Here is a 16,938-nt window from a genome sequence, read left to right on the forward strand (position 1 = left end):
ACAGTTAGTGGACACAGGGTACTACAGGTGCATTGTGGTTGGGACCCAAAATCACCTCTACAAGGACTATTATATCGAAATATCTGGTAAGAAATCTCTGCTATCAGGCAAAATATTAGCACACAGTACAAACGTGTGCTTTGCAATTCAAATGACTTTACCGGTACATACTTTCGCTTCAGTCAATTTGCATTTATTTGGACTGTAAAAGTAGGCATTATAATGTAATTCTACATGAAATTGCTTTTTGATTGCTTTTTGACACTTATAGAACCTTCAAGACGTCGCAGCCTTCCTCCAACTCCCTTGACAACAACTCCAACTCCTTTGACGACGACCATCAAACCATACAAGACTTCGAAAACTCTACCAGATGCCACCATGGCTAGTTTAGCCAAGGATATCAGTGAAAATTCCAAGTATGTACTCTTCTAATTCCCTCTTTTCCAGTTATCCACAGGCCAAATAGTGTTTTATTACAGAGGGGAATGCAACCGTCAATTAATACAGACTCTTCTGCCCCTCTACCAGGGTTCCATGGAGCTTTGGCCTGCCACTGACTGTAGTTGTGTCCATAGCAGTTCTAATGATCTTCAGTTCAGTGACTGCTGCGGTGTGTTACAGTTACAGAGTCAGGGCAAAAAGTAAGCTGTCTAACATTATGTATATGTATGTATGTACTTTATTGGAATGAGAAAACATACGTTTACATTGAGTGCAGTATACTATCCTTTTGAATGAATAAAAACAAACAATGCATTTTTTCCCTAGACGAATGTGAAGAAACTCTATGTGAGTCATCGCAACACAGAGCCTCCGTGAGTGCTAAATTCAGACATGCACCCTCTGTGACTCAGAGTCACTTGTTTTTCCTAAAGTGGACAGAAAGGGAGACTCGTGTTTTTGTTTCAAACGTCCTTGATACGTATGTGACCTGACCTGATACTCTGTTCTATGACTTCCACAGGAGGTGAGCAGTATAGTGTACACAACTGTGGACTTCACACCCCACCAGGTACCCACAGAGTTGTACGCAAACCTGTCGGTGCCCAGCCCCAGAGCAAGAGCCCCTGACCGGAATAAAGAAGACCATGCTGGGATGGTTGAATACACCACACTGGCAATCAGGCAGTGATTGTGCTTGAAAATAATTAAAGGAGGTTTGCAAGGGAACGAACGATGCAAGTTGGAAACGCATACCCCACCCAATAATGCTATACCCGTTGTACCCGTGTCAGTGTCCCCGTTGTTTATGTCTGTCTGTCTGTCTGTCTGTCTGTGTTTACGCCAATATATGGAGTAACGCGTCAATGTCAGGCATTCCCACATTATGGAGTCGATGGCAGGCCAGTCTATGACATAATTATGATGACATAATATTGATATTGCATCATATCAGGCAACAGGCATCAATATACATACAATTAAGTAGATGTATTATATATCAAGAACGAGCACACCATTCAAAGTATATGGCAACAGAAAGTAATATGGCAACTTCAATGTCCATTGAAGTTCTATGAAGTGCAGGCGTCATGTTCTATTTGGTTCCTCAAGCTTGATGGGGAAATTGTCTAGACTAAAACATAATACATGTTTCTAATTATATCGGTTTCTGTGTGGGTTGATATAAAAAGAAAAGAGAAACATTGTCATTGTAACTGTATATCATCCTGTGAAGTATAAATAAAGTCTTGACTTCTCTAAGGTTTCCTTTCCTAAGGTTTTCACTTCTATTCGGAGAGCTAGAGCAGAATGGTCTGGTCATCAGGTTATCATGTTTTATCCATGGTGCCTTACAACCTTCGAATATATCTGACACACTTGAGCTGAGCGCTATTCTGAGCGCTCAGCTCAATATTCTATTCTTGGTCTGGTCTTCCTTTACAGAGAAAGGGTAGTGGCCATCCTTTGGGTATTCTCATATCGGATTGTGTTTCACTGATGGGAGTGCAAGAATGGGCATTATGAGGGGTTCATTCTCATTCCTAGCTAAAGGACAAAACTAATCATGTTCCTGTGGTCTTTCTTTACCCCATGAATACAACATGCCCGTGGCGTGTACTGTTTTCAAAGCCAGACATACAAATAAATTCCTTTTTTGCTACAATATATTTTATTCAAAAGCAGTTACAATTAAAACAGTTTCCCATTTGTGCTTTATAAATACTTTACAACAATGCATGAATCATACAGCCCCCACAGGAAATCATAGTTATTGATTGTCCATTGGGATGCTTAGTTTGATTACTGAGAGTTGGCCAGACCAACGTACTTAGAGCCGACATCAAAGACGGTATAGTACTCCCTGATGAAGACATCTCCCAGGATCCAGAGGCTAGATCCACCGTCGCCAAAGCCAGTGCTGCAACTATTGTAGTCCTGGAGAGACAAACAGGGGACAAAGTGTATTTCACTCACAAATATGTTTCGCTTAGCCAGTGTTGCAAGTGGTGTGTGTGTGTGTGTGTGTGTGTGTGTGTGTGTGTGTGTGTGTGTGTGTGTGTGCGCGCGCGTGTGTGCGTGTGCGTGCTCGTGCGCGTGTGTGCATGTAGTTTACACTGACCTGAGAAACATAGGCAGAGGCAGGGACAGGGAATTGGTTTCCATTGATATTGAAGACCACATCAGGCATGTTCTGGATGTTCTGGCAGTTCACTGTCTCCTGTATAAAGAATAACATGTGTATTATGGTACTTGTTTTTGTTTAAAGTTGCTCAATAAAAATGAGCACCTTCACATAAAATCCAACATTCCTACCCAAGACATTAGGTGTCATAAGGTTTGAACACTGCTGTGTATTCTAAAAAATATATATCTCACCATTCCATACTGGTTAGAGGTGGCTCCAACCCAGGAATTCATGTTGTTGATGTCATTGGATGGGCCAACAATGAGGGAAGTGCCGGTGTCAATGATAGCCTGGCAGCCACCAGAACAGGCCACAGTCTGTCCATTGATGGTAACACTGTTATGGAGCAATTAGCGGAAGCAGAATTAATAGAAGTACACTTTGTATCTAGGAAAGGTTTATCTTCTGCCAAGTCAACTTTTAAAAGGTCAATTAATTGTGTCAATATAGTGATGTGTTTGGCACCTGTCCATACTGATCTGGTAGTAGGTGGAAGAGCTCAGAGGGATCCAGATGAGTTGTCCGGTGAAGTGGTTCTGATCATAACCTCCGAAGATGATCTCACTGCCCTGCTCTGAGTTGCTAACGGGAGCATAGACAAAGGTTTTATTGCTGCTACAATGTATGAGGAACCAGAACAAAATTCATATATACTCTTATGTGCTGGTACTAAGCTGAAACAAAGAAATACACCTAGAACAAATTTAAATATACATGTAAATATACATATATGTAGATACTGTACATACAGTATACATAGTATACAATATACAGATACAGTACATGTGCATGTACTATACCTATACCTGCCATTGTACACAACCAAATACGAACACTCTTCCATTAAATTTACGTACGGGCTGAGGTAGACGCCGAAGATTTGCTGAGACACCAAGTTCTGCTGCATCATGTTTTGGAAGACGGGCATCACATTGTCAGCGGCGAGGGACTGGAAGGCAAGTCCCAGGATACCATCAGCCTTCATGTTGGCCATGAAAGGAGCCTCAGTCTGGCTGAGCCCAAACACTTGGTTGGCCACAGAAATTCCACCAACCTGGAAGATAAAGTCACAGGTTAATGAACGTTCCTATAGTTGTTGAGTGGAGAGAGGTACAGTATGTGGATAATTGTCAGAATTGCCAAATGATGATTCTGGCTGCTTTTTGGTTTACCTCAACGGTGTCACTGCCCAGATATCCAGTCATGCTGCCGGTACCATACTGGATGGACAGGGACTGTCCCTTCGACTGGAAGGAGGAAGACTGCTGTGGGTTGAATTTCTTATGGTTCTCTGTAAAATATGTATTTTTTTAGCTGGGCATTTGAGAAGATAAATCAGACCAATTGTCATACCTATTCTTGTAGTAATGAAAACAGTGTCTCTACAACAAACTTAAATTGTTAGGTAACAATAACTAGTTATTGTTAAACCGTATTCAACAGGTTATCACTGTCAGAATCATATAATATTGCATGCTTAATTGCAAAGTGCAAATGGGTGGTGCAGTGGTTGCACCATAGAACCAGGGGTCACCCACATCAATTATTGCACCCAGGTGCCAATTATAGCAGACCTACGACTGTCTGTACTGTCCTCTGCCTGGATTTGCCTCTCAGAGAGCAAAAAACTGTACTGTAACAATACTCACGACAAGCCTGGCTGTTGCTGCAGTAGACAGAGGGCACCCACAGGTTGGAAGAGCCGGTGTCAAAGAGTACCTGGAAGGACTGGGGAGGAGTTCCAATGGAGATAACCCCATAGTAGGACAGCTGGAGGTGACACACAGCAAAAGACGAGGTGACGTAACAATAACATTATAGAACATTACATTATATGAACAATGAAGGACTGGTTATTATAGGGTGACTGACTAAAGTTTCTCCTGCTTTTTCAATATCTGGCTTACAATGTCCTTGGCAGTGATTATTAGACATTTTGAGGAAATAAAACCTAATATATTCCAAGTTATATATATTATATTCTGAGTTATAATAAGAACAACAGCTGAGGTGGAACACCTGTTATTCTTTTTAGCATGGTTGATGATGAAGTGTATTAGGTTTAAAAATGTGTCCTTGACTCCTTTTACAAGCCTAGACTTACATCATAATCATTGGTCATGGGCTCGTTGCCTGTCTGCTGGAACTTGGCCATGGGGTTGTATGGGTGCTTCTTGAGTGTTTCCTCCAACAGTCCCTTCTCCCGCAGGGCCTGGCGTGGAGATTTCCCCTTGATCAGGGGAACCCTATACAGTAAGAAAATGATCAGTAATAACTAATACCAGGCCTTTTTTGTTATCCTTTACAGAGGTTAGAGTCAGAATTAGTTTTATTCACTATGCACACAAAACAGTGTTAATTGTACTCTGACATTGACATGTGTACATGCATTGACTTAGCTTGATGCAGTCTGTTTTCCTAGCTGTGTATACCCTGACAACCAAGCTCTGTACAGGCATCATGTTTATAAACAACAACAACAAACTAACTAAAACAACAGCTTTTTATTGTGTACAAGAATGGGACAACCTTTTAATACGAAGAAAGACTTTAGATATAGGCAGTAAGGAAACAGCCCCCTACTTTATACTATGTGTGTGTTATTGCTATCTATATAATTCTAAATAGACTTGACAAAAGTAAAACAAAATATCGTATAATTTAGATTAATGAGAATTTAATCAAGATTAGAATAATTCAATATCTGAGTTTTTTCAGAGCCTTTAACAATAGTCAAAATGCCAGGTCAAATGTCTTCTGTAAACTTTTTTGTGCACATATATTTCACTTTGCAAATAAATAAAAGTTATTATTAGCACAGTCTGTGGAGCATGTCACTTCAATATTTCACTGCATATAATTGTTGAGTGAGTGACAAATAAAAGCTTTTGAATCTTGAATAATTCATATCACAAAATAATGCTAACCAACTAGGTGTAGGTGTAGAGTGGCTTCAGTCAGCCAGCTGGTACTTACCTGAGGAAACATTCAGAGAGAGCCACCAGGGCACAAAGGACAACGAGACACTTCATGGTTGTTGTCTTTGCTGTTGGACTTCGAGAGTGAAGAGATGTTGAAAGACGCCATCCTTTATATACAGTCCATCAAGGTTGTGTCCCTGAAATGCCTTTCCATGTCACAAAATAGCATGATAACCTGAGATAAGAAATGTGTGATACGATGATGAATTATATGGCCATATCTCTGAAAATGCTAGATAAATAAATTTATATTTTTCGGAAGTGCTTTTAAAATATTTGCATTCAGATCAGAAGATTTGATGTTCGTTCTTTTGTGTTACGTTTTTTGTTGATATCCACGTTTTCCACGTGGCAAGAAGTAGACTGGCCGTTATACTGTAGGCTACGGTATTGATAACATATTCTTGGAAAAAATACCTTTGTGTTATTAAAAGAAGATAATCAAGATAACCACAATTGAATAATGATTGAAATAAAACCATTTTTCCATTGTGTTCAGAAAGCTTAGCACCAACATACAACATTCCTCGCACAAGCACTACCTTTTTTAACCGTATTTGCTCTAATTCTAGGTTATTAATGTGTTACAATATTCCAGATCAAATAATATTAATATTACAAATTCTTATATACCGGTAGGTTATTGTTAACAAAAAAATAATTTTGCCTTTAAATTTCACTGTTCTTCTGTTACATATATTTTTAAATACACCTTAGGCACCAACCATTATACTCACAGTACTGTAAAATTATCACTGAAGTCACAATAAACCACTGTAGTCCTCGTATCACTTTCTAAATGTTGTTACAGGATGTCATGAAGTTTTGTTGCTTGAGATGGTTGAAAAACGTTACATGATTTGTTCCCATTTTTAGATTGTTACGCACCATTTGTCCAACCCTGTAGAAAATGTGCTCTTAATAGATCAGGCTTGTAACCAAATTCCTTACCCAAATAATTGTGTTAGAATATGTAAATAAATATGACGACCTCCGTTTGAAGAATAGACTTTCTCTAATCATGGTGTACATGGAGACAATAAGAACAACAAACACATGCTGCACCAAACATCTCCTGGATAAACTCCAGGGAAACCGCAAATCCTGGAGTATCTCCATTGTCAAAGGCCAGCTCACCAATTAGAGGTTCCACAAACCAATACCAACAATCCTAGAGAAGCCAATCAAAAGCCTTCGTCGCTGCATGGTATCAACCAACACATTCTGGTATAGCAGAGAGCTAAAAAAGTGGATACAATCAGTGCTCTTCAGGGACAGGGAAGCTGAAGCTACAGTATGGTTCTTTCAGTTTGGACTGCTGCCCCATCTCATGTGACCAATTTACATGCCCTCAGACACCAGGATAAAGTGCGGCAATCTGGTTTGGGTGGAACAACCCCCATGGCAAAAAGGCTACACCAAATATCAGCACCTGGTTGAGGAGGTGTGCCATCAGGAGGACGTAGCCAGGTGTGCCAGAGAAGGCACGAAAAGAAGAAAAATCATATGGAGTGAGCTATGGAAGATGGGGTCACATATTATGCCCTACCTACAGTAATCTGGTTTCATGATGATTCACCCTGTCTGTGTGCAGCCCCAGCAACCCTCAGCCCAACAGAAAGCAATCATATACAGTAACTTGGGTTTATTGTCACATTGTGCATATGTAGACATACAGTACATACGTCTGTAGAGTAGACCTTCAACTGAATGGCATCTCTCTCTCTCTGGCTCAACTACCGGAGTCAACTCTGACTCTCAATGAACTCTTCTGAATGAACTCTTAAGGCCTACTCCAGTTTTAGGTGATAAGGTGACCATCACCTGGTTAAAACAGAGAGATATGTGTTTGGGTGTGCGGTGAAGTGCTAACCACCACGGTGTGACATCATGTTGTAGTTTTCGGTGGTCACCTTATTACATAAAAGGAGTTATGGAGTATGAATAGGCCTTCAGACTCAGTCACTGGCTTTCAGCAAGTGCATCCAGTAGATGACATAGTTGCATAAGATTCTGAAGCTGAATTTCACTGCAAGGGCCCACAACCACAAGTGCAGTGTACTGTATTCAGTTGTGTCACCTTCCTTTCATCCGCATTCATTACATTGCATGGAAAGGTGGCTTATTTGCACGTGCAGATACAGTTTCTTTACTTGGAAAACAAACTCAGGTTCCCGTCACATGGGAATAATATAGGCTATACTCAACAATCTCTCCAACATCAACACAAGCTCAGAGAGCATACATAAACAAGTGACCTAACCAATATAACAAAGTTCATTACATACATACTGTACACATCAAGTCCCATTAACCAAAAGCTATTGCCCATGTCATGGAAACAGTCTCTCAATCAGGGCTGCATTGAAAGGGGATGGGGTGAGCAGAACACACTGGACAAAATCATAACTGGGCACACTAGACCTCTATGCACTGGACAGGAAATGGCATTTGTAATGGAAATCCTTCACCTTCCAAACTTTGTTGCACATTACTTCACAGGTGGTGGAAGTCATACACAGCAGTGCACACAGAAACATGACAGATGGATGTCCAGTCGTAGAGCTCAGTTTGACTGTATTTATTGACAGTTGTACAGATGAGATGAACATACCAGTGATAATATGTAGTGATATCCTGTTCTTTTGGCTGCTGGCTGGTAAGAACGTGTGCTCCCACCATTCCCTGTGTCTAACCTGAATCACTGCACCTGAGTGCTCCCTAAATACACACCCAGTGCTGTCAAATCTAAAGCCTGCCACCAAGTGTTCAAAAATAGTATGCCAACCTAACAAATAATAAGTCACCATCCTAATGGCTCCTACAGCATTAATGACCATCCAGTTGTAGTTTATATTACGTCCATGTCTGTCCAGACTCAATGTAATATCCAGGTATGTCTTTGTATTTGTCAATCCCAATGCAATGATGGATAAATCAAACCTCAGCTGCTGGACAAAAGCCATTTCCAAAGAAGTATAAGAAAGAAGTGGCTACCCTCTGACAAGACGATCACTATCACCAGTAGCCACTTCAGCTCTTCTTCTTCTTTCACTTCTTTGGAAATGGCTTTTGTCCAACATCTGAGGTCTAATTTATACATTGGGATTGACAAAGACATACCTGGATATCACATTAGTAAAGAAAATAGTCAAGGAGGTGCTGAATCACATTTCTGTTACTACATTGCATTGCCTATTTCTCACCTTTCATAAACATATTGCATGGTACTTTATAAAAGAAGATTGATATGTGGTCTGCTATGTATATTATTACATTCAACTGACTTGCACCACGTCTAGTGTCTAGCATGAAGGTAGCCTATAAAAGAACTGGAGACAGCATCGAAGCATATGGATAATATTAATTTCAGTGACAATATAGCATGAATCATAGGCTGTGTATAGTATTATATTACTAGTTAAAAAACTGCCAAATCTGCTGACCTACTGAAGTTTTTGTTTGATAGGCAAATTCATTTTGGACATTTTGGGTATATACTACAAAAAGTGTGCAAACATTTTCCATTTGAGCTGGACAGCTTGCATACATTGTGTTGCATTGCTGCCATCTTCTGGAGTTAGTAAACTCCCAGTGTTGAGCTTGTTTACTTTTTGCCAAGTTTTGTCCAAGCTGCAAGTTTTGTTCTACCTGTTGCATCATGTGAAATAAGAAATAAAACCAAATATTCAGTTTTATATTCACATTTGTTGCTATAGACAGGAGTTCAGTTCAGTGCCCTTTTCTGTACCAGCAATGTGCGTTGTAAAAACATCAGTTGTCCTATTTTGTGTATATGTTATAGCAGCTACATTTATTACATTTTGCCAAGGATTCCTTGGCGTGTTGAAAGCGCACACAAACAAATCTGATCCGGATCAGTCGGTATAGACACTTGAAACTTGTCTGTCAACAGACACACAAAATCATAGCTTAACTATTGTGTTAAAAGTGATAGCTATACTATTTAAGTACATTTAAGAAATATAGTACTAATTTAATATCCAATTAAATTAACACATTATAGAAACCAGTAAGACGCCTGAGGGCGAGAAGTGGTGAGGTCGTGTGCACGCATCCGCCTCATTGGCGGCAGACTGCTGGGCAAGCGCTGGTGCTTTGGCATGGGGGGTCAGATCGGCAGGTATAAGTCAAAAGGGAGACATTGAAGAGGAAGGATGGATGGAGAAGGATCAACATATGGAATGTCAGAACCGGTTCTGACATATCCATATATGGAGATCTAAGGAGTTTGAAGTTTGAGGTCAGAGTTGCTGGCCAATATTGATGACATCAGGGATCTCCATGGGCTTAACTGCGACAGCAGGTCGCATATACTATGACATCAGGATCTCCACATCTCCATCCGTGATGATGTCACGAGACCTGGGCACCATATTATGGTGCCCGACACAAATGCACGATTCCATAGTTAACTGTGACCTTCAGTCGCAACTATTACTTACTATCCCATTCCATCGATGTGACATGATCAACATGATATCATAAATCCCATTGTTAAAAACATGATTAAAGTTTGGCAGGATGTCAGACTTTATCTTTTGGATATCCAACCCAGTTTTCGATTCAGCCCAATTTGGGGAAATGAATATTTCACCCCAGGAAGGGCGGATGGGGGCTTCAAGATATGGGCCAAGCAAGGGATTAAAAAATGTAAGGATGTTTTTGACAAAAGGGGGAATCTACTCTCTTTTGATGAACTAGCTGCTAAATACAATTTACCCCGTACACACTTCTTTAAGTATTTACAACTCAGAAGCTTTATAGGGGTTAAACAGGTGAATTCTCTGACACTCCCTCCCCTGTCAATAATAGAAAAAGAACTTATCAGAAACCCCTTTAATAGGGGCATCATTTCTGATTTATACTCTATGTTAGTAGAATTCTCTCCTGAATCCTCTGAATCCAAATATAATGCATGGAAGGCTGATCTACAAGAGGAATTGACATTGGAAGAGTGGAGCTCAGCCTGTATGGATGCTCAATCCCAGACGGGTAACACTCGGTTAAAACTGTTGCAATATAATTGGCTGATGAGGGTCTATATCACTCCAGAAAAATTAAATAAATTTAGTGCAGATATTCCAGATACTTGTATCAGATGTGGTAAAGACAAAGGTACACTTTTCCATTGTCTGTGGGCATGTCCAAGAGTGAAAGTATTCTGGGAAGAAGTGAGGAGGGAGATTCAGAAGATATTGTCGATAGATATTGAGCTTGACCCGAAACTGTTTCTATTAGGTCTTTACAAAAAAAAAAAAAAAACATATCATAGATCCATATCTGAAGCCACGCTGTTAACTGGGATTTTGTCCCATCTCGTTTTCCCTGTCAATGGCTTAATTACCTCCCCAGAACACGGGTCCATTGTGTTTGTATAGATGCTTGACAAAGCCTCCACGGTGATGGGGAGTTATGTACTTTTCCACTGTGCCACCCTCTCTTGCTTGTTTTTGGTAAAAAACTATAGAGGGTATGCTATACATGCATCATACACGGATGTTATGTCACGCCTACTGAGTGACAAAAACTACTTTCTGGCCTTGACAGCTAAGCTAAGCGAACTCTGCAACGTTCGACACGGCAACTTGCTCAGTGGTGTCTCTCATGGCTCAAGTTCGCTTGAAAAGCCTTTTGTAATGATGAATGCTGCCGATTCAAACAATATTTGCTGTGGAATATTTCAAAATTTGAAATAAAAATACTACATTTAAGAATCCCTGTTCATGAATTTGTTAGAAGATTAAATTATAAATAAGTGATATTCTGAAGTCAAATGCCTTGACACAATAAGTGTAATAATATTGAATCATGCACATGCAGCCCCCTTGAAGTCATATAGAGTTCTTGATTATCCATCAGGATTCTTGGTTTTATTACACAGACTTGGCCAGTCCAACGTAGTTAGTCTGAGCATTAAAGATGGCATAGAACTCTCTGATGAAGACATCTCCCAGGATCCAGAGTGCGCCTCCTAATCCCCCATTGCCAAACCCAGTGCTGCAACCATTGGACCTCTAGAGAGACAAAGACAGGAGGAATGTGTTACACCATTTTACTTGTGTGAGTATAGCCAGTGCAAGTGGTAGTGTGTGCAAGTGTGCACATGTGTGTGTTTGTAAATATCTTCTCATCTTAAACAGTTTTTCTGTACCATGTGCAGTATGTGCATGTGTGCGTGCATGATGTGCGTGAATGTAGCATACATTACAGAGTGTGTAGACTGACCTGGGAAACATAAGCAGAGGCAGGGATGGTGAAGGCATGTCCATTGATAGTGAAGGTCACATCAGGCATGCTCTGGATGTTCTGGCAGTTCACTGAGGCCTGTATAAAGAAAGAATGGCATACCATGTGTTATTAGTAGCAACAGTGGTGGTCAGTCTTTTTATTTAAAGTTGCTTAATTGAAACGGGCCTCATAAAATCAACCATTACTACCCACAAGTCAATTTGATTACTGCTGTGTATTCTAAATTTGGCGAATGAAACAGTCAAACAAGAAAACTGTACTGTATCTCACCATTCCATACTGATTAGTGGCGGCTCCAACCCAGGCATTCATATTGTTGATGTCATTGGATGGGCCAACAATGAGGGAAGTGCCCGTGTCAATGACAGCCTGGCAGCCACCAGCACAGGCCACAGTCTGTCCATTGACAGTAACACTGTTAGCAGCAATAGCAGGAGCAGAATTAACATGACGGTCAAGTGTGTATTGGCATTAGGTTTTTGCTTCTGTCTTTTAAAAAGTTAATTGTTGTCAGTATACTGTAGTTACTGTAGTATGTTTTCACCTGTCCATTTTGATCTGCCAGTAGGATTCAGAGGTTAGGGGAATCCAGGTGATTTGTCCGGTGTAGTAGTTCTCATCAATACCACCAAAGACCACTTCACTGCCCTGCTCCGAGTTGCTAATATGAGCATGTAAGACAAATATCAGATACAAGGAACCGCACGCACGCGCACACACACACACACACACACACACACACACACACACACACACACACGCACACGCACACGCACACGCACACGCACACGCACACACACACACACACACACACACACACACACACACACACACACACACACACACACTTTTCCATACAGTTTCCGTACCTGCTCAGGTAGACAGAGAAGAGAGGCTGAGACACCAGGTTCTGCTTCATCATGTTGTCAAAGACGGGCACCACATGCTCAGCGGCAATGGACTGGAAGGCAAGTCCCAGAATACCATCAGCCTGCATGTGGGCCATGAAAGGAGCCTCTGTCTCGCTGAGCCCAAACACCTGCTGGGTCACAGAAAGTCCACCAACCTGTAAAGTGTGGAAACCAAAGTCAGTGGTTACTAAACGTTCTTCCTTCCAATTTATAATTGAGCAAATTAGCAGACGCTCTTATCCAGAGTGACAAATGTGAGATCTGAATAAGCATGCAGAGTATAAAGCATGAACAAAAGGTCAATATACCGGTAATTCTGAAAAAATAATTTACTAGAGCCTCAAATAAACTAGGATACCAGGTGAAAAACTAAACTAGCATTTATAGAGGAAAAAACAATTAACACCCTCCGCGCCATTGCCTTAGATTAATGTCAATTCATTAATAAAACGCTTGCCGCCATTGCCTAAGATCGCCGTCAATCGCGCTTTTATAGTGCATTTGATCGATCGAGCCATAATGCTACTTACGTTAGCCGGTTAGCTAGCTGTGTTGTTAGCACAGCACTGGGTCGTTCATCTTAGTTCGTCGTCGCCATAAGAATCCATTCTATCCGTTTCTTTCAATCGCCTGTATCTCCTATTCCTTGTCCCAGATGGCATTTTTGGTCAAAACAGCGTTTCTTTGACGGCACGAGCCGACGTTGTGGAGGGCAATAGTGTACCCGGCATGATGTGATTATGTAAACAAAGGTTGTCATGGCAACATAAAGCTGGCAGAGATGAGCTCACTTCCGGTTGAGGCAAAATGTGGCTTTTCAAAATAAGAGCTCAAATTAAAAAAATGCTGGCGTGAATTAGGACCTAATTTATCAATAAATGGCGGCAGTCTAAGTGTTAACATAAGAAAAGCTGACAAGAAGGTATAAAGAGAGGTTTAGATTAAGGGTAATACCCCGTGACATACTAGCGGCATATCCACGGGGTATACATCAAGCTGTTTTAGGAACAGAGACAGGAGATTAATCTTGACATATTGGCCACATGGCTTGGGAACGGTTTGTTCCCAAGGCTACTTACTATGCAGTTCTGACTGCAATGGGGAGTTTATTCCACTGGTGTATTTGTCGGGTGGTGATGTACAGTTTGCAGATAATTGTATGAATTTTCAATTAAGCGATAGCCCTGGCTCCTTTTGGTTACCTCAACGGTGTCACTGGCCAGATATCCGGTCATGCTGCCAGTACCATAGTGAATGGATAGAGCATGGCTGCCCCACTGGAAGGTGGAAGACTCCTGTGGGTTGAATTGCTTGTGGGTCTCTGTATAAATAAATGTTTTAGCGGTTATTACAAAGTTATTACAAATCAATAACTAATTATAACTTGTCCGACTATTTTTTATCAGAACCATATTAGGCCCAAGAAGCTGGTAGAATTCTAATTTTGTGCACTGCTACTAACACATTGTAATCTCAAGTACAACTTTCTTTATTCTCTCATTTTCAGTCTGACATATCTGTACAATATGTGAAGACATAGGGCTGGATAATAACTATTAATAAGCCTAGAACCTTGGCAGAGTACTTATGAACAGTCTGTGGAAGTGTGGAGGAAAGTGGAGTGCTGGTAACCCAGCCCTAGCAACCAGACACCACGTCGACCCTTATGCTGATTCTGGTAGTAGGATGTTGTTCTCTTTGTGTTGGAAAAGAGTGTCTCAACCCTCAGTGTTTTCTTTTATTATTATTTTTTTTTTTCCTGAGAATTATATTGGTTTGGGAGAAGGAAGTTTGGGAGAAGGAAGGGGGGGCTCCTCACTGGCAGGTGAGCCAAAAACAGTGACAACACATTGAAATGTGTGTGAGAATGAAATAATCAATTTGGAGAAAACAGGGTAAAGAAAGAAAGAAATTAAGAAAAAGAAAGAAAGTTAAAGGTGCAATGTCCTGCTATATGCATTGCAAAGTAATAAAGAGGTGTTGCCAGACCCCGTCCCCATAATACATAATTACTTGCCCTTTATGGAAGACCTACACCCCACACTGCCTGTACTGTCCCTCAAGTTAACAGTACTCACGACAGGCCTGGCTGCTGCAGTAGACAGAGGGCACCCACAGGTTGGAGGAGCCGGTGTCAAATATAACTTTGAAGGACTGGGGTGGAGTTCCGATTGAGATGACTCCAAGGTAAACCAGCTGGAGGCGACACATATCACATTACAGAACACAATAACATGTTTGAACACTAAAGGAAAATGACTGATGATTATAGGGTGGCTGAAATGAGATGAGCTAAAGACTAATTTGTACTTTTAGTGGCCAATTTGTTATTTTCAGAAAACAATATGGTCCTATATGAAGTGTAATTAAATGTGTCCTGCTGGCATGCACATCCTTACGTCAGCATCGTTGGTCATGGGCTCAGTGCCTGACTGGAGGAACTTGACCATGGGGTTGTATGGGAACTTGTTGCTGTACTCCTCCCACAGTCCCTGCTCCTCCAGAGACTCCCGGGCAGATTTGACCTTGATCAAGGGCATCCTACATGGCGAGAAAAAGATCAGTAGTCCTAATAATAATACCAGTCCCTTTTTTTTGTTCATTTCCAGTGTGCAGTACAGTAAATAAATGAAAAGATTAGAATCTGAATTAATTGTATTCACCATGTACATAAGTTACAACACAGCAAAACAGTGTAAAATGTATACCTACAATAGCTTAGGAACCTTAACCCATTAACTGTATAGGCACAAACAATGTACTAGTACTACTGTACAAGTACATGGCATGTGTCTAACCTGTCCTGAATACAAATCAAGCATTGCTAAGATATAATCTTTGCAACATCAATCATTGTTGAGTGTTATGTGCCCCAATGATTCACCTCATGTTTTGTATTTACCCAGGGTAGTAGCTGAGCACAAGTGCTCATTTTCAGCAACGCCCTGCACACCATAGACACACATTAAAACCTGGGAACTGCCCAGCACAACTTTGCCCCCTCAAAAATAACTTACAAAGTGTTGAGTGTGTACACATGGTATAGGTTACGTATATGTGACAGCATTATGACACATGCACACGTGACACACGCACGCGCGCACACACACACACACACACACACACACACACACACACACACACACACACACACACACACACACACACACACACACACACACACACACACATATATATAATTTAGCCTACTAAATACTTTAAATGTAGACAGACTGTACATGCTCAAAATAGGAAACAGCACCTACACTACCTATACCTTTAAACTTTTGTGCATAGCTTTGACAAGCTAAAATAAGGTCTAGGTGGCTTCAGTCAGCCAGCTGGTACTTACCTGTGTAGGCATGCAGAGAGAGCCACCAGGGCACAAAGGACAACGAGACACTTCATGGTTGCTGTTGGGCTTGGAGAGTGAAGAGACGGCGAACGATGCCATCCTTTATATACAGTCCATCAAGGGTATGTCAACAAATGCCATTTCCTGTCCCCAAATATCATGATTACCTGAGATAAGAAATATGTGATAGCAACAATGGCCTTATCTCTTGGTATTTGCATCATGCAGATAAATTATTAATATTTCTTCTGTGTTCCGTTTAATGTTGACTCTCTTGGCCCTTCACATCGACCATTACTTTATGTTATAGGACTGTGCAGCTAAATTTAGTACTCTCCACAGTTTCAGTCCTTTTGTCTGTTGTAAAGCAATGAACATTAAGCTTTAATGGCTTATTTTTAGCACCATAATGCAGTAGTGTAGTGTTTTCTGAACCTTGGCCTTTCCACTGCATACAGGACTGTATAATGTAAGTTGTAACATAGTGGATGGTTTGTGGGTTGCGGATTGGGAGGTTGGCCCGATCATGCTCTATTCCCCCGGAAATTCCGGAATCAATGAGACAAAAATCATCTGGGGATACAGACATTTTTAACTTGAGATGGAATACAATAGGCCCGCGTGGCTCAGGAGCATCCAATGATCCCTGGGTCGGCAGTGTCAAAGTGTCCTTGGGCAAGACACTGAACCCTGCATTGCCTCCAATGAGTTGGTCGGTGTGAGCTCGCCACCATTGGTGTGTGAATGTGGGAAGTGATGCGTCGACTGTCCACTTTGAGCACTTGG

At 41.0% G+C, this 16,938-nt stretch overlaps 2 protein-coding genes across 2 annotated transcripts; one reads left to right on the forward strand and one right to left on the reverse strand.

Moving 5' to 3' along the window:
* Positions 1-1,529, forward strand: LOC308315972 (uncharacterized protein). Its single transcript, XM_080764251.1, has 5 exons — positions 1-86; positions 272-419; positions 532-644; positions 772-818; positions 968-1,529. The coding sequence occupies exons 2-5, from the start codon at positions 382-384 to the stop codon at positions 1,133-1,135; spliced, it is 366 nt and encodes a 121-aa protein (XP_080620377.1). The 5' UTR covers positions 1-86; positions 272-381; the 3' UTR covers positions 1,136-1,529.
* Positions 1,530-2,247: 718 nt separating this feature from the next.
* On the reverse strand, positions 2,248-16,205 carry LOC308314938 (uncharacterized protein; the record flags this gene model as incomplete). Its single annotated transcript, XM_080762756.1, has 18 exons — positions 2,248-2,382; positions 2,567-2,665; positions 2,824-2,968; positions 3,098-3,214; positions 3,490-3,686; positions 3,805-3,923; positions 4,282-4,402; positions 4,737-4,878; positions 5,609-5,686; positions 11,515-11,651; positions 11,863-11,961; positions 12,157-12,301; positions 12,431-12,547; positions 12,756-12,952; positions 14,000-14,118; positions 14,876-14,993; positions 15,197-15,338; positions 16,150-16,205. 18 exons carry the CDS (start codon positions 16,203-16,205, stop codon positions 2,248-2,250), a joined length of 2,283 nt encoding a protein of 760 aa, XP_080618882.1.
* Positions 16,206-16,938: the final 733 nt, after the last annotated feature.

Source organism: Protomyctophum bolini, assembly GCF_963924005.1.
Source record: "Protomyctophum bolini genome assembly, chromosome: 5".
NCBI classification, from domain to species: domain Eukaryota; kingdom Metazoa; phylum Chordata; class Actinopteri; order Myctophiformes; family Myctophidae; genus Protomyctophum; species Protomyctophum bolini.

Bases quoted from the DNA above. Each gene is read 5' to 3' on its own strand.
- LOC308315972 (XM_080764251.1), top strand. From the start codon at position 382: ATGGCTAGTTTAGCCAAGGATATCAGTGAAAATTCCAA. The intron at 420-531 runs GTATGTACTCTT...CCCCTCTACCAG, and splicing joins GATATCAGTGAAAATTCCAA to GGTTCCATGGAGCTTTGGCC. The intron at 819-967 runs GTGAGTGCTAAA...TGACTTCCACAG, and splicing joins CATCGCAACACAGAGCCTCC to GAGGTGAGCAGTATAGTGTA.